Source organism: Manis pentadactyla, chromosome 15 (assembly GCF_030020395.1).
Source record: "Manis pentadactyla isolate mManPen7 chromosome 15, mManPen7.hap1, whole genome shotgun sequence".
In the NCBI taxonomy this organism is placed as follows: Eukaryota; Metazoa; Chordata; class Mammalia; order Pholidota; family Manidae; genus Manis; species Manis pentadactyla.
The window spans coordinates 19,570,069-19,587,982 of NC_080033.1; the positions used below are offsets into that span (position 1 = coordinate 19,570,069).

Below are 17,914 nucleotides of genomic sequence, written 5' to 3' on the forward strand. Positions count from 1 at the left end.
GTCTTTGAGAGGTGCTCACATCACTGTGCGCATGGGAGGCCCCAGCAGAACAGGAATAGTCATTGGAGGACGAAAGGTTCACTGAGAGGACAAGGGGAGGGGTCCCTGGTGAAGGACGGTTATCAGGGGTTGGAAGGGGGTCATGAAGTGGAGAGGCCCCTTGGAAGAGAGCCCTGGCTCTCAGGTTCTCTGGGGCTCAGACTCGGAGCCCTGGGAATGTGGGGGCCTCACCACCCATTCACTCACTGGTTGGGATTGGCGCCAGAGGACAGCAGGAACTTTGCAGCAGAGCTGTGGCCCAACAGCACCAAGAGGAAGAGCCCTGTCTGCCCAGCAGAGTGCTCACCATCTACCTGGACAACTGAAGGGCAGAAAGGCTTAGGGCTGTCCCAGAGATCTTGGGGGCTGCCGGGCAACACCGTTGCCAATTCCCTGCACCTATAATCCCTCCTTGACTGGGTGATTCTTGATTCCAGGTTCTATCTCTCTGTCCTGGAACACCACCCCTGACAGCAAGCTGCTGGGAACTCTGCCTCAAAGCAGTGCTCACCAGTAAATCCATAGCTGGAACAAGGGGTGACATCTGCCTGCCATGCCAACATCCATCCCCCATCCCAGAGGTGTCAGGATCACAGAAAGGCACCCAGGGGCCAAGAGGAAGTGGATTTCATGAGGACAGTGCCTCATGCACTGTCTAGGGCAGGCAGCCTCCACCCAGCTCTAATTCAGTGTATGTATACAGGTCCCACCTGGCCATCATCCAGTTCTTCAAGAAAAGCAGATTTGGGATTTTATCAGGAAATCTCTCAAGTTATTTTTGAACACTGCACTAGGAGCTGAATCCAAGCAGCAACTTCCTCTTCACCTCCACCTCCATGTCCATCCCAATCTCCTGCCCACAGTCATCCTACTCAGATACTGCTTCCCAACCCCTCATCTCTGCACCCAGCATCCCCAGTGTCCTCCTCCTCCAGAACCCAGCCCATATCACTAAGAGGGCAAACGCATGGAGTCTTGTCTTTGCACTCCTATGTCCTTGGCACACAGGGCTAATCACGCACTTGGTCCAACCCAGTTTGGTCTCTGCCATAAAGTCCTTCCAAATATGGTCCTTTAGGAACCTCTGAACATACATTTATTGCATTCTATTTTACTCAGTGACCCACTCTCTTTTGCAGGGGCAACTTACCTGGTTTTCTGTACTTGTCTTTCCCTGCAGAGGATCTTCTTAAATTTAAATCATTGCATGATATAGCTATTCATTATAATGATAATCATTTCATTTCATGTATAGATAATCTTATACAAATTGTTCCAAAAACAGAAAAATAGAAAAAAATTGTAAGGCTGATTTTATGAGGCTAGTATGACCTTAATTCCAAAACCAGACAAGAGTTTCCAGAATCAGAAATGAAATTATCAATTGCATTTCTGATCATATATGCAAAAACCTCTAAATAAGCAAAAGGGATAACCCAATTGACTTATTCCCAGAAAGAAAAGATGATTCAACATAAGAAAATCTATCACTGTAGTAAAATGCATTCATGGATCAAAGGACAAAAATCACATTTAACTCAGTAGATACAGAAAAAGTATCTGATAAAATTCAACACTTATGATTAGGGAAAAAAAGAAAAACCTCAGAAAACTAAGAATTAATGGGAACTTCCTTACTTAAAAATTATAGACCAAAACACAAAAGCATACATGATGCTTATGGCAGAAACACACACTCATTCCCCTTAATATCAGCAAGGAAAGAGATGTCCATCAACAAGGCTGAGAGTTCCTGCCAACATCTTACAACAAGAAAAAGAAGTTAGAGTATAAAGATGAAAGGTCTGAGACCCAATTGTCACCACATGCAAATAACAAAACATGTAAAGAATCAACAATTATATTAAGTTCAGAAAGTGGCCAGAAACACAATCAACTTACCAAAATCAATGAAAAATGGAAATTGTAAATTGGATGTTAACTCTCTACTTACACCTCCAATAGTTTCCCATCACGCACAGAACAAAATCCAACAAGCTCACACTCCTTTTGAGTCCCTTTCTTGTCTGCACCTGCTGCCTCTTCAGCTTCGGTCCTTTCCCTGAGTCTCCTTGCTGCTTACACATACGCAGTTTGTTTTGACCTCAGGGTCTCCGCACTGGCTGTTCCATCTTTCTGAAGTGCTCTTCCCAAAGGTTTTTGCATGATTGGCTCTTACCCTGTGGGGCTCAAATATCAACCCATCCAAAAGGCCAACCTTTTCAGTATGCCTACTTCCTCTTCATCACTCTCTCAAATTCCCATAATAGATTTCATTCACAATGGCTCAGTCATGTTCACCCCTGAATACCCATCACAGACAACAGAGCCTGGCACACAGCTGTTGACTGGCCAAGTGAAGTCACACCTTCATAGTCACACCATACTAGCCCCTGATCTTGCCCTCATAGGCAGTTCCAGCAGCCAAACTCTCACCTCTCCGCAGGAGCCAGATGAGGCTACAGTGTGGGCGCCCAGCCGTAGCCAGGCAGTGCAGATGGCGCACCTGGGCTTCTGAACCCCCCCACGGAACCCAGCTCCACCGGGAAGTGGGAGCACAGCGAGGGCACCTGTGGGTCCGGATTTAGGCAGCTCCTGGGCAGAGATCAGCTAGGAGGTCTCATGATGGCAGGAGAAAATGAAAGATGGGACCTCTAAAAACAGACCAATAAAAACAGAGCTGGCTGGAAGTCCCAGGTGCAGTCTGAGAAAGGACAGGGATTCAAGAGGGATCTGATTTGTTGGAAAGTGGGTAAATGAGCAAAATGGTGGATTCTGGGAGTTTGACATACCGTAAGACTGGGAATCTAAGGAAATCTGAGGGCTGGGCATTCTGTCTGTGGGAGTGGGTGTTGTGGCTACAGGGATAGGATCTGGGCCCGGGGAACGGAGTCTGCAGGAAGAGGGGCTGGAGTTACAGAGGCTGCAGGCTTAGGACCTGAGAGGGGATGGGGGTTCCAGGGTGTGCAAGGGGATCCAAGAGAGGAGGACAGCCTGGGGGCAGGGTCTGCGGTCTAGGGAAAGGGAAGACTTTGGGTCTCCAGGCCATAATCGTGTCTGAGGGTCAGGGTGCGGACTAAGGAACAGGGAGCGTATGTGAGCTAGGCTAGAGAGACTGAAAGGCTCCTGGGCACTGGATCTGTGGGCTGGGGCAAGGGTCTGTGGGACTGAGTGAATGGCTGATAACCGGGTGGGGTCTGAGGGGTAGGAGGGGTGCGAAGGGAATATGAGGGAGGGGAAGGTCTGAGGGTGGGTTCTGGGAGTGAGCTTTGGGCCCAGTAAGCTCTAGGAAGGTTCTCGGTCCCAGACACCAGTCTGGGAAGTTTCGCACCTACCACTGGTCTCGCACAGTGAGGACTGTGTGGCTGCCACGTGACCCCGAGGCGTGACTAGCCCTGCAGGTCTGGGCAGGAAGCCTAGGCACATGCGCATCAGTGGCATCCCGCCAGATTTGCACTTGTGCAGTAGCCTCTCTTTTTGAGAGTCAGTCAGTCCCTGACATGACCGGAGAGGAGAGACCCAGAAGTCTGCCACAGAGCTGTCGACTGTGCCCTACTTGTCACCCCTTTTTTACCCCCAATCCCAGGACTTGTTTGAGGTGGCAGGACCCTGATCCCTCTCCTTGGCTATCTCCCCATGCTTTTCTTCCAATGCCAAGGACTGTTTCTACCCCATCGTCTCCTCTTTGCCCCAGACCTGGGCACCCCCAGTGTCCTCGACACCTCCCCCTGGACGTCCCCTGGGACCTTTACACCCACTGGCTCCCATACTGACTTCAGCATCTCCCCCAAACCATATTTCCTCCCAGATCCCCATCTCAGGGTTGGCCCCACTGTCCTCTTCCAGCCAGACCCCTGGGTTTCTCCTAAATGTCCCCCTCCCATCCAGCCTACCGGCCCCAATGTCCATCCACTCGACCTCCTGACTGTCCTTTCCACCAACACCCTTCACTGTAGCCGCACGCTGCTCCCGCTGCCTGGCGGGATCTCCTGCCCTGCTTCCCTGGGTTCCCAGCTTGGCTCCTAGCTCAGAAGGTGGCCTCTGTCAATTCTTATTAAATGAGAGACTGTGTGCCCCTTCCCTCTGCCCCTCTCTCCATGGCGGCCTTAGCGCACCTCTTGTCCTCAGTGCCTCAGTGTCTGCTCTTCATCTGGGCGTCCACTGAAGTGAAGTTCCCGCGTCAGCCACTGACCGGCTGAGTAGAGCTGACCCCAGGGCTATTGCGGGATAGACTGCCTCAGAGTTGAAGGGAGGCCTCATTAGTCTTTGATGAATGCCCTTGCTATATGCTCTGCAGTCATCTAAAGGTCTCTCTTGAGCTGCAGAGGCCCCTAACTTAGGCAGGCTGAGGTTGAGATTAGCCCTTCCCAAAGGGAGTGGCTTCAGTGTGGTCAGGGCAGCAACCAGAGCAAAGGTTCAGGATCTTTATTGACCACATGACCCCTGCAGGTGCTAATGGGGTACCCTCAGGCCCCGTCCCAGCAGCCTCCTCCGAAGTTCTTGCCTGAGCAGCTCTTGTTCCCTGCGGGAACCCTGCAGCACGCTCCGGTTCTCCTGGGCCCTCCGGATCAGGTAGGGGATCACCTCTTCCAGGGAGCCGTAGGGGATGGACTTATACACAGCATAGCCAGCCTGCCCTGTGGGGAGAGTGTTGGCAGGGTGTGGCTCATGTTTGGGACAGACTCCCCCAGGACTCCACCTGGATCAGAGGCTTTCATTTCTAAAACATGGCAGACTAGGTGAGTGGGACAAAATTTCCCACTTAAAAAAACTAAAACTCCTGCAGTAAGCATTTTAAAAATCTTCTTAAAGTTATTAAAATGCTACAGAGAATAAGGAATGTACTTATCCAAGAACTAAGAGACAGTGAGAACCCAAAGAGGGAAGGGATGCAAAGGAAGCACTTCTGCCTTGAAGGCAAAATTGAGCTGCTCTTTGATGACTTCAGAGAGTTAAGGGGATACGGAAATCAAGGCCCAAAGTCTGGACGAGTGAGAGTTGTAAAGGAGAACTTCCGCCAAGTTAAGCTGGAACCCAAAAATCCGTATCCTCGGAGTAAGAATTATCAAGAAGTCTACCCTCCCACCTTCCCCTGTGCGTGAGGAATGGCCTTGACGATAAGGAGATCAGGGAAGAAAACAGAAATCTGTCTCTGAGAGTTTGAGGCCATGGGTTCACGCCCTCACATAGTGTAGCCCAAATCTGCACACTGGCATAGCTCAAGAAACTGCACGCTGTAAATTTAGGGTAAAGTGGCTCTGTACCCCTTAGCACCTGGCAGAATAAAACATAAATCTTCTGGTTTCACACCCTGAGAAGCAATGCAATAAGGTAACAAAGCTCACATAAAACAAGACACCATGATCAAGAAGCAGCAAAAAACAACAGGCAACAGGCCCAGAGACACAGACCTGCAGGGCCTTCAGATCCAGGAACAGCGGATCCATCCGGAAGGGTACTGCAGCTACACCAGCTGCAGGCTCTGGGTGGGAGCCTGGCCAGGCATTGGCTGGGACTAGGAGAAAGGCTCTGGCTGGGAGGGAGGGAGTCCTGGGGCTGGGTGGGACCTGCATGGGGCCTGGAGATGGGAGAAGGGGCCATTCACATACCCAGTGCCAAGGAGACGTGGTCACACATCCCCAGAAGCTGTCCAAAACAGACTGGCCCATCCAGAGGAATGCCCAGCTCCCACATGCTGCAGAAAAGGCCTCATCATCACTCTAAAAGTGGCTGGATCCACAGCTGAAGGTCAGCCATTACATACCCATATAGCTGTTCCAGCCATTACATACCCATATACCCATATAGCTGTTCCAGTTATTCAAATATTGAAGTACTTCCAAACTCAATAATAAATAACCTGTGCTCTCAGCCCCCGAAAAGCTTCTCAGTGAGTCTCAGCTCTTTCCCTAGAGCCCTCGGACCTCCTCATGCCTCAGCTATGCCTTGTTCAGCTGGGGCCTACAGGACCTATAGATGTAGGAGGGGTTAAATATTTTGGATATCTTCCATAGAACCCTCTGAAACTACTGGCCCCACATTGTTCCTCCACCACCCTCTGCCCATCTCTGGCATGTAAGCAATAGAGAGGAAAAGAGGGGGTCTTCCTGTGGGCACCTGCCTCCCATTCCCCCACCTCATACCGCTTAGTTGCCTGACGAATAGATTCCTCATTATGAGAAGCCACCATGAGATGGCACCTGGTGCCACTGTAGGACACACGAGTCAGCATCAGCTCCAGACAGCGACTGTAACTGAAGGGAAAGGTCCCGTTCACCTTATGGCACCTGGTGAGTGAAGGTCAGGCCAGGAGACAGGGGATTCCTGTCCCTAGGGGGCTCCTGAAGGCAACTACTCTGGCGTCAAAAAGTACCCCCATTCCATCTGCACAGGTTCAAGGAATAGCCCTTCTCAGAGCCTTTTTCCTCTCTTGTAACAATGCAAGTTCACCTAACAGTGCTTTTGGGGAGGGAGAGAGATGACAGTGTACATGAAACCTTTGGCGTAATGGTAGTCTCCCAGCCAAGGGCCACATGACATGCACAGACAACATCTACCCAAGATCATTCAATGCAGCTCTGTCTACAGAACATGATCAGCAACAACCCAAATGCCCAGCAGTGGGGACTACCTAAGTGGGCGATGGCATGCAGGGGCATGCCGTACCGCTGGAGAAATGAACAGAGGACGCTCTCTGGGTGCTGACACCGACAGGCAAACGGACTGGCCAGTGCTTTCCCCGCTTGCCATAGGCCGGGTGTCACCCTATTGATTTCACAGGCTACACTGGCTCTTCTCCATCGCCCCCTAGATCTGTTCTCTGCCCTTCTTGGTCCCTCAGAAAGATGACTTACATCCTGCAATGCCCATGGAGTCATGGGCAGGAGAACAGAGGGCAGAAGAAGAGACAGCTCAGGGTATTTTGCCCCTCAGCCCCCTCCCTGGCCTACCCTGACTTCTGTGTGTGGCCACACCTCCTCCCCATCCTCCTCAGCTGCAGTGCAGGGTCATAACAGCTTCCTGCTCCTGTGGGTTCCTGGGGGCCTCCACGTCCCTTGTGGCTTCCCCTAACCTTGCCCACACTCTAGAAATGGAGTACACTGCACTAGATTTACTTTGGTCAAACCCCTTTGCATGGAATTCTCTTTCATCTGGGACCCTGCCTGACACACATACATTCACTCATCTAATTCTCAAATCAGCTCTGTGAGTTACATGGTCTGGCTCTCCCCATTTTACAGAGGGAAAGACTGACGCTGCAAGAGCTCACTCTCTCGTTCCCAGGCCACACAGATAAGAGAGTAGGTGAGTGGCTGTCAGGGACTGAGTCGGGGAAGGGGGTGGGACTGTTAATGGATGTGGGGTTTCTTTCTGAGGTGATGAAAATGTTCTGGAATCAGTGGTGATGGCTGCACAACTTTGTGACTACACTAAACTCGTGAGTTGTACACTTTAAAATGTGAATTTTATGGTATGTGAATTATATCTCAGTAAAAAAAAAATTTTTTTAAAGTAATGGTTCCAGTGATTAAGCAATACAACACCAACATGCCTAGGAGCCCGCATGGGTCTTGGATGCAAGCCCGGATTCTAACGATGGCTTGGCCACTTGCCCTGCCTGCAAGCTTAGGTAAGTCCCTGCACCTCTGCAAACCTCTCCTTGGCCCACCATGAAATGGAGGTGGCCTTTGCAAGCTCCTTGAGGACAGGGCCTAGGGTCCACCTTGGCTGCTCCTGGGACCAGGGTCTGACCTGAATCAGGTGGTCAGAAGGGATGTGGTGAAGGAATTGATTCCTTCTTTCCAGAGCCATGGAATGGGACTCCAAGGGGCTCACCCATACTTTTCCCCCAGAATGGGTAATTTGAGGTGGGTAAGAATGGGGATTCTAGAGCCTGTGTGCTGGGGCTCAAATCTTGGCCCTACTACTTACTAGCTATGTGACCTTGGGTAAGTGATTCTACTTCTCTGTGCCTGGGTTTCTTCCTCTGTGAAATGGGGATGATAATAATAGTATCTGCCAGTTTGGATATTTATTCATTCATTCAACAGATCTTCACTGAGCACCTGCCTTGTGACAGAAACCATTTTAAGCACTGGGGGTTCAGCAGTGGACAAATCAGAAGCCCTACCCTCCTGGGCCCACATGCTAGTAACTAAGGAGATACACAGTGCACAGTTGAATACAAAGCTGTACCGAACTGCAGATGCCCTAAGAGCTAAAGAGAAAGATAAACCCAGGAAGAGTGGGTGTGGGTGTTCTAGTTTTTGATAGGGAGGGCAGGGAAGGTCCCCTGAGAAGGTACCAGTAAATAAAGACCTAAGGAAGTGAGGGATTGAGCCATGCAGCTGTCTGGAGGAAGAACATTCTAGGCAGTGGGGACAGGAAGTGCAAAGGCACTGGGGATCATCAAGGAGGCCAGTGTGCCTGGAGTGCAGGAAGGGGAGAGCATAGAAGGGCTACAGGAATAGATCATGTCGGGTCTCTGGGCTGCTGTAAGGAATGGGGGTTTCGTGGAGGTGCAATGAAAGTGATGGACCAATTTTGAACTGTGTAGGGGCACCATTTGACTTAGGTATTAACAGGCTCCCTCTGGCTGCGTGCTGGGGACAGACTGGGCAGTGGGGACAGAGGCGGGAACAGAGAGTCCGAGGAGGCTGCTGTTCAGTTGGGAAGTGATGGTGTCCAGGACCAGGGAGAGAGAGTAATATGTAGACACACATAGGATGCTCAAAAACATGGGTAGCAAACTCTAATTAAAGGTTGGATGTTATTGTATTCATCTCAAAGGCTGGCCTGGTGCAGTCCTACCTCCAGCTAGTAGCCTCATAGTCAGGCTGAGTGGGATCTTCAGTCCCTTGGACACGGGCCACCTCTCTCTCCTTGTCCAGATACGCCCCCCGTACCAGCTTCACTCCGAAGGCCAGGCCAGCCCTGTCTGCAGCCTCAGCATCCCGCTTCAGCCGCTCATGCGTGTCCTGGCAGAGCACACAGGCAGCTTTGGGTCAGGGCACTGGGATACCAGGCCAGAGTGTCCCAGGGTGCACCACACACCTTCAGATAGGCCTGGTAAGTGTTCCACACCCAGGGCCCGCCTTCCTGAGGGCTGTTCCAGCGCATGGCCAGGGCATCCACCAGCAGAGAGAGAGCAGGGTTCAGCGAGGTGTACTCAGCATCCACAAGGAGCCTCACGTGCCGGGCCCGGGCATGCTGAGGTGAGAGACTTGGTCAGGCCCCAGGGTGCCCAGCACGTGCAGAGGAACCAGACCGTGGCAGAAGGTGTTTATTACCTGTACCACCTGGTGCAAGCGGCTCAGAGAGGCCTGGAGATGCCGGTTTTGCTCAGCACTGAGGCAGGAGACCTGGGGATCCTGGGGGTGTAGCAGGGGAGGCAAGAACAACTCAACGCTACTGGATCATTCCAGGGCTATGTCTCCTCTCCCCCACCACCAGGGAGGGAAAATAAGTTTAGGAAGTGTTAGAAGTATGAAAATTGGCTATATCACATAGATACTCTTTACTGAGGTATAATGCCGTAGTTAAGACCCCAGAATCTGGGTTCAAATCCTGACTCCATCACTTCCTGTGTGGCCTTAAACAAGTCATATAACCAACCTCTTTGGGCCTCAAGTTTCTCTAATTTTTCAACTACTAGGTGATAATAGTATCTACTCATGGAGTTGCTGTGTGGATAAAATTGGGTCAAATGTGAAATATGCCTGGACATAATAAGGACAGGACAGTGCCAGCACATTGTAAGCACTCAATACATGTTGTCATTATTATAATAATAGGAGACTGCGCATACTCTTATTTATTTAATCTTCACAATGATCCTCGATGGCAGGAGTTATTCCAAACTCCATGTTCCAGTGAGAAGACTGAACCTCAGTGAGTGAAGGGACTAGGAATTAACATGCAAAGAGTGCTTAGAACAGTAGCTAGCTCATGCTAATCGCTATAGATGTCACCTCACTTTAGTGTCTTAGCACCTCAATTTCTCATGAAATGCCAGGGTCCTCACTGCAGCCCACGTGGCTCTGCCTGTCTTGCCTCCCTGTTCTCACCTCCTCGGGGCCACTCTCAGCCTCACTCACTGCCTTACAGCCACACTGGCCTCTCTATTTTGTCAACATGCCAGCCACCTTCCCCACCCGGGCCTTTGCTCTGGCTGTTCCTTCTGCCTGGAATGCTCTTTCCCCAGATGTCCACTTACCTCACTCCTGCCTTTCCTCTGGGTCTTTCCTCCAATGTCACCTCAATGAGCTTTTCCCTGGTTTCAGTTTGCAACTTTCTGTCTGGGCCTTTCCCTTCCCTTTCACCAGCCTTATGTTTCCCTATGAGGCTTATTCCTACGGAACCAGCAAGGAAGTGCTTCGAGGGCAGGGAGTTGGTCTGTCTCGGTCATGGTCTCTCCTCCACCCCTAATGCACTGTAGGTGGTCAGTAGACATTTAAGGAATTAATACGTTTGTAATAAGGAAATAATAAACTTTCCTGACTCACAGTCTGTTATGGGGATTCAAAGGTGAATATGAGCTGCTGGTGATCAAGGAATCCAGGGAGTTCAAGAAAGAGGAATGTGTAGGACTTAGTTCCATTACATCTAACAGGGTTGATATGGACAAGGCAGGCCTAGACCTGCTAATGGACCTGCCCCTGGAGGCAGGTTGGTCTGAACCGGCAAGCCCCATCCCTCCACTCTTGGGGGAAAGCTCTCTCCAGGAAGGGGCAGAGCTGGGGGCACCTGCCCAGTTACCTTTACCCCCAGAGAATTGTCTCCCCTTGGCTTGGGGCATAGTCTCAGGGGAGTTTTAGGGTGTTAGCAGATGGTGGAGCCCCCATACATGACGGCCACCCTCATAGATGGCCTACTCAGTGCCAGGTGCTATTTCAGGTACTAAATATTCAACCCATTTAATCTTCACCATCCTCTGAGGCAGGAACTGTTATCATCCCTATTTTACAGAGAGGGAAAATGAGGTACAGAGAGGTAAAGTCACTTGTCCAAAGTCACACAGCTTGACCTGGGATTTGAACCTCAGCTTCTACAAACCCTGAGTTCTTATCCGTCACTCTACATTTCCACTCACAGGCAAAAAGTAAATGTTTCTGTCAACCATATATGAACCACTTAGGACAACGCATGTTGTAAGTGATCAGTAAATTCTCCATATATGAACCACTTAGGACAACACATGTTGTAAGTGATCAGTAAGTTCTCCACTATTAACTTACTGTTTAAAAATCACTTGCTTCATTCACTCACCATTTAATATAAGATTGATCATATCTTGTGTAGGTCCTAGGGGCTGGCAATATGGCAATGAATAGAACATTTATGAATTGTGCTGTGGAAACCAAGGATGGGTGGGGGCTCAAATCTGAGACAAAGATGGTAGTGCTGCCTCTGAGATGGGGACAGGAAGGAGGGGAAGGTTGGAGAAGATGCTGCAGCCAGTGTGGAAGCCAGTGGGTGTGAGAGGACTGGGGGATGTCCAGAGGCTCAGGGAAAATCTGGGGCTAGAGACAGAAACTGGACCTTCCTAGTACTGAGTGGGGAAACAGAGTCTATAGGGTAGGCAAGTAGGCCCCTTCCGGGGAAGTAAGGAGTGAGGGGGAGCAAGCCAGGACCATAAATAGGGAGAACCTCTATATTTAAGAGACAAGCAGAGAAGAGCCTAACAAAGACGAGAGTGAGCCAGCAGAGATGGAAAACCAAAACCAGATGTGGTGGTGTTGGGGATGCCAAAGGAAGCACGAGACATAAGAAAGAGGAAGGGCCCTCTGTCCACCTTGATGTCAAATGACAGCCCAGCAGGGACCTGCCCTGCTATCACTGTTCCCCACATGAGAAAGCTAAAGCTCATAAAGATGTGAAACTTATTATCCTCCCAGGCCAATCCTCTGAAACATTAAATCCTGCTTCTGTGTGTTCTGTAAGTTTTTAAATTAGAAATTCAGAAAAAATTAAAATTAAGAAAATAAACAACAGCATGTCTCCTGCAGCATTGTTTGGGGTGACTCAGAGGCCTCCGGTGTCCATCCTGGGTGAGGTAAATCATCAGGCTAGAGGCAGCAATTAGCAGCAATGGATTAGAGGTACACAAAGAAACCTGGATGCACCCTATAATCAGTACTCAGCACAAAAAGTAAGACACAGAATGAGAAAGATAATGATGCTATTTGTGTACATTTAAAAAGACACCCCCAGATTGATAAAGAAGGGTACTTTCTGCAATAATAATGTTCAATATCTTGATTTGACTGCTCAGGTGTGTGTATTTGTCAAAATTCATATCAATAGATACATTTACAATTTATACATTTAATTGTATGGAAATTTTACCTCAAAAGAAATAAAATACTGTAATAGCTACAGAGCTCTAATGAATGATATGCAACCTGAGGCATTTGGGGGGATGTCTGCAACTTTGAAAATGCATAAAAAAGAAATGGACTGATGGACAGATAAAGAAACAGATATTATGTGATTTAAAAGCAAGTAAGTAAATGTTAACAGTGGCAGGTATGTGGAAGTTCACTGTAAAATTCTTCCAACTTCTCTGTATGTTTGAAATTTTTCATAATGAAATGGAAAAACATGCCACATAGCACCACAAAATAAAATCACAATAACAAAGACAGATACAAGTTTTACAGGATGGAGTGGTTGCCAATGACAGGGAGGGTAGAAATAGTATATGGAAGTAAAAAGAAATGAAGGAATGAAGGAATGAAGGAGTGAAGGAGTGAAAGAATCAAAATCCCATTGGTCTAACTGGGACTTCCAGCCAGCCAGCAACACGAGCACAGCTGAGTCGGTTGAGAAAATGTTGATTAGCTTCTTCTAGTTAGCATAGAACTACTACCCCACTCAGTCCTGTGAGAGCTGCAGCCCGGAGTCCTCTCCCCTAGACCCCCCGAATGAGCCATGTTCCGTCCGTCCTGACCATGCCCCAGGGATGTAGCCTCATTTATTCTGATTTTCCTAAGCCTGGGAAGCAGCAGGAAACCGTTTAAACATCCCGTTCGCAGGTGCCTCCTACACCCAAGTTCAGAGGACTCTGCTCCCTCCACATTCCCCACCCACCATTCATCTCCCCCAGCCTGAGGTCCTTACCTGCCCCGAGTCCATGGCTTCTGCCAGTCTCTCAGGGCTCAGCTCCAAGGGAGCCTCTGGCCTTCTGACCCACGAGGTTAGCTCCTTCTGCAGTGGAGTGATGGGTTGAGTGGTGAGGGGACCTGGTGGGCGGCCACCCCTTCCTCCACCCCACCTTACCAGTCCCTTACACAGAGCCGGGTGCTGGCCAACGCTGTCACCTTCAGCTGCATGAGGATGTTCCCAGTCGGGACGGGGGTCTCCGTGAGGCTTCGTGACAAGTCCACACACCGCAGCATAGCCCTGAGGTTCCCCTCATACCAGGCCTCACTGCGCAGCCAGCAGGTATTAGGTCCTGGAGCCCACTCACGCCCGTCCTGCCACCCTCCCAGCTGCCCTGGGCCCTGAGCCCCTACTCACCCAGTCCTGACAGCCGAGTCCGGCTCCTCCTCAGTAGGCACTGCCAGCAGGGGCCGGAGGCCTAGGGTCTGGAGCTGTTGGACACAGCCCCTCACCTCCTCTGCTGTCTCACCAGCCACAAACTGCCCATAGACAGATGCTCGGAGAAGTGCCCCCGAGAGCCAGGAGCCCAGGAGTCGCTGAGACCAGGCCTGGAGCTGTGGTGAAAGGGAGTGAGGGCTCAGCGCCCAGCCCTGGGAATCCCCTAGGCCAGTCCCTGGGGTCACTGCTCACCGCCAGGCCATGTGTGACCAAAGGGGGCCAGGCACACAGCCGTAGCACCAGCAAAGCCCGTGTCAGTTCTCCTGTGCCCTTGAGATGAAAGGCCCCACCATCAAAGCTCAGGGGCTTCCAACCACCAGCGGAGGGTCTGGCTTGGGAACAGAGCACATGACAAGTCCGGAGCATCATGAACCCCTTTTGCCACTTCTGTACCCAGTAGAGGGGCTTTGGGGGCAGCAGATCTACCAAAGTGTCCCTTGCCTGGCCAGGGGCAGTGACTGATTAACCAGACAGCAGCCAGGGAAAGGCAGATCTTCAGGATCACAGGCTCCTTGGGGGGCAGTTAATCATTAATGGATGGGACCAGAGTTCAAAATAACGGGAGACAAGAAAGGAAACCCCCAATAACATCTCCCAACAGCCCTCAGTATAAGAGTTCTCAATTATTACATGCTCACCATGTGCCAGTGGGTGCTAAGTGAAAGCTCAAGTTCTGGAGCAAGGAGCTCTGGGTTCAATGTAGTTTGGCTGTCTGATCTTGGGAAAATTACTTAACCTTTCGTTGCAATTGCTTCATCTTAAAATGGGAAAGTGTAGTGTTACTGAATAAATTTGAAAGTGCACATAATCTATAATCCAGCTGTTCCAAACTAAGTACCCTAGAGAACTTGAACATGGGCATCAGGAAACATGTACAAGTAGGAAAGTTCATAAAAGCCTTGTTTGTAATAACCCCAAATGAGAACCACTCAAATTTCCATCAGCTGGAGAATGGATAAATACACTGTAGTATGTTTATAAAACAGAATACTATATAGCAATGAAAAAGAAATGAACTATTGATACATACAACCACATGGATAAATCTCACACACACAATGTTGAATGAAAGAAGCCAGACAGAAAACAAGACACACAGTATTATTCTATTCAATAAACTTGAAAGCAGGGAAAATGAAATTATAATAAAGTGTTGGTGATACATACATGAGAGGCCAAACTATAAAGAAAAGACAAGCAAGGAAATTAGTGTCACAGAAGTCAGAGAGGCAGTTCCCTCAGGGGATGGGAGGAGTTGTATCTGGATAGGGGTTCATGGGAGCTCTGTGTTTTTTCTTAACCTGCTGATGATTCACAGTTGTTCACATTATAAATATTTTTTAAAGCCATACATCTCTATTTTATACCCCTGAATGTACAATTCACAATAAAATAAAAGTAAAAATTTAATGATAGTATCAGTATCAGGGCATTGTTATGAGGGTCCAATGAGTTCACGGCCACACACAGCCTGGTACACAATATGTGTTCATTGAGTACTGGCTGTGATCATTAAGGTCTGTATATGCACAGTCTCATTGGTGCTTGTGCCCCTGATGAGGTATATACCATTAATCACCCCTGCGTTTGGGTACCCCCAAAGCCACCTCAGATTCAGCATATCCTAAACTAGATAAGTAAAAATAAATTCTTGCCTAATTAAGTTCGAGGAGGAGGGGTTCCCTGCCCTGGGCAGGTTCGCTATGAATTTGATCAGGCCGAATAAAGCAAGGGCACTCAGTACTAGGGGCTGGCTCAAATGCGCTCCCCAGGCCAGCTACAGGTACTGCTCCCCGGCACAAGGTTAATCCTCTGGACAGTAGGTCTACATCTCTCCTCTCCCTCCACTCCCTGCTTCCATGCTCAGGCTTGATTCTACAGGAGCACCAGGCTCTCTCTCCCTTCTGCCTGGCTGCACTAGGCTCCCTGCTCCCACACTTAGGGAGCAACTCTGTGGGCAGTCTCTGGAGACAGGCAGAGACCTGGCCAATTAACTACCTGGAACACAGGGAGAGGAGAGAATGGGTGTTTCCTTTCCACACCTCCCCTGGGCCAGCGCTCCCATGACTGACCAGCAGCTCTGTTCCTGGTAAACGTCCAATAAATGTGCAAATGGGCTTTTAATATATACACAATGCTAATAAGTCAGGCGAAAATCCTGGTCAGAAAATCCCATTTCCTCATACCTAAGCACATCAAAATGAAATTGATTTCACAACATTGAAGATAACCAGATTTATTATATATAATAATCTCTGCATCCTCCATAGTATAGCATGGGCTGGACGCTCCACAAATTCTTATTGAACAGAAAGAAGGAGCATCCCAAGTCAAGGCACAGACAGCCTAAAGGCAAGGAGGTAAAGACAGCTATGGTACATAGAGAAGAAAGCGTTTCTTTTGACCTATCCAAAGCGTAAATCTAGGATTGGGGGAAAGTGAAGTTGAAACAACAGTGTGGGATGGTGAGAGACTAGGTGGGGAATCTTAGTGCTTGGCAGAAAAGGCAGAACACAATGGTCTGCTCAAGAGTAGCCATGGAAGGTTCTTGGATGAAATTCCCAGATGACCCTTCTGAAGGTAGTTACCCATTTTGTGGTGAGAAGAAAAGGTCTTTAATATTAGCGCAGAGGCAAAGTTCCAAGCGCAAGAACAGAGTATTCTCATTGGTTCAGATTGGGTCACTGATGACCCTAAGCCAATCACTGGGGGTAGAGAATAAGCTACTTTGATTGGCCAGATCTGAGTGATACACATAAGGCTGGAGCCCCTGGTGGAGTGAGCTAGATAAAATGCAAAAAGCGCTTTTACCTGAAGCGCTTCCCTAGAGACACCATGGAAAAGTGTGAATGGGCACTAGATGACAGAACAGTTGGGCTCATGAGTGGCTCTGGTCGCTCCAGGAGAGAACACATTTAAAAAATTTAGAATAGGGATTGGCATGTGGAAACAGCCCAGAAATGCTGTCTGTAGCTGATATTTCAACTATTCAATGGCTTCCTCTCACCCTTATGAATAACACCGTAAGACGACCTTCGTGATTTGTCCTAGCCCATCTCACTAGTCTTAATTCCTATCAGTCCTTGCCTTGACAATTCTCCAGGAACAATTTTAAGAAAATCCCTCCCACTCTGCGCTGCTCTACGTATGCCTTGATGCCCTGCACACCCACTTAGCCTGTAATATTGGGGCTCCGTGACCGCTTAACACACAGAGGACACTCCCACCACCACCAAGCTTTTATCTCCAATACCCAATATATAACCGCTAATTTAGATTTTCGGCCTGAATTGGTTCTTCTCAAACGGGACGGTACGGCCCCCTGGTGGGCGTTTTGAAATTTTGCTCAGACATTTTGGCCAGTTGGTGGGCGGGCATTACAGACTTATTAAGGTCAGGGACCAAGAATGGTGGTGGACACTACTTCCGCTTCCTGAACAAATTGAAAATGTCCTTAAAGGCATTTATGTGGGAAAGAATAGTTTTAAATTATCTGAAATTATTAACATAACACATATACAAAGGTATGACAATTTTTGGTATGGTTTGAAATATGCTTTTTCTGAACTGAAGCTATGATGCATATGGAGTGAAGACTAATTTTTTTTGTTCAGAACGGCACAAGTGTTGTTTGTTCACTGTATAGGGAAATCACAATTCCAACCATAATGCCACCTATGAGATCTAATGTAAAAAATTTAATGATGTACACATAACATAGAAAGAAATGTGCTCATATCACAAGTGTTCAGTATGGAAAGTTTGCAGAAAGTGACAACACTTGTAACTAGCACCCAGGTCAAGGAACTTTATCATCCTTCTAGAAACCCTCCTTATGCCCCATTCCAGTCATGATCTCTCTCTTCCCCAAAAATGACCACTTGACTTCTAATGCCACAAATTAATTTTACTCTTAATTGGTTTTTTAACTTTAAGCAAATGAAATCAGTATGTTCTCTTTTGGGTCTTACTTCTTTGATTCAATATTATGTTTGTGAGATTGTCCACGTTGTTGTATCAGTAGTTAGTTCATTTATCCTCATTGCCATAGTATCCGTTGGATGACCACACAACTTAGTTGTCTATTCTGCTTTGATGGACACTTGAGTTGTCTCCAGTTTCTGGTAGCAATAAACTTTCTAGTTCAGTTTCAACTGCATTTTCCTCATGATTAGATTCAGGTTATGCATTTTAGCAGTGATATCATTGACATACTGTTGAATCTCCAGTATCTCACATCAGGAGACCCATGATGCCATTGCATCTCATGACT

The 17,914-nt window shown here is 48.6% G+C and overlaps 1 protein-coding gene across 4 annotated transcripts; it reads right to left on the reverse strand.

Moving 5' to 3' along the window:
• Positions 1-4,145: 4,145 nt before the first annotated feature.
• Positions 4,146-14,096, reverse strand: PRODH2 (proline dehydrogenase 2). 4 transcript variants are annotated; one of them, XM_036928999.2, is made up of 11 exons: positions 13,834-14,096; positions 13,561-13,757; positions 13,332-13,470; positions 13,162-13,248; positions 9,330-9,410; positions 9,094-9,249; positions 8,851-9,017; positions 6,183-6,293; positions 5,649-5,734; positions 5,451-5,554; positions 4,482-4,676 (listed from the first exon to the last, which is right to left on the reverse strand). In XM_036928999.2, exons 1-11 carry the CDS (start codon positions 14,008-14,010, stop codon positions 4,620-4,622), a joined length of 1,362 nt encoding a protein of 453 aa, XP_036784894.2. In that variant the 5' UTR covers positions 14,011-14,096; the 3' UTR covers positions 4,482-4,619. The 4 variants fall into 4 exon arrangements, with proteins under 4 accessions (XP_036784891.2, XP_036784893.2, XP_036784894.2 ...); XM_036928996.2 differs by lacking the exon at positions 5,649-5,734 and having other exon boundaries at positions 4,146-4,676; positions 5,451-5,617; XM_036928998.2 differs by lacking the exon at positions 5,451-5,554 and having other exon boundaries at positions 4,146-4,676.
• Positions 14,097-17,914: the final 3,818 nt, after the last annotated feature.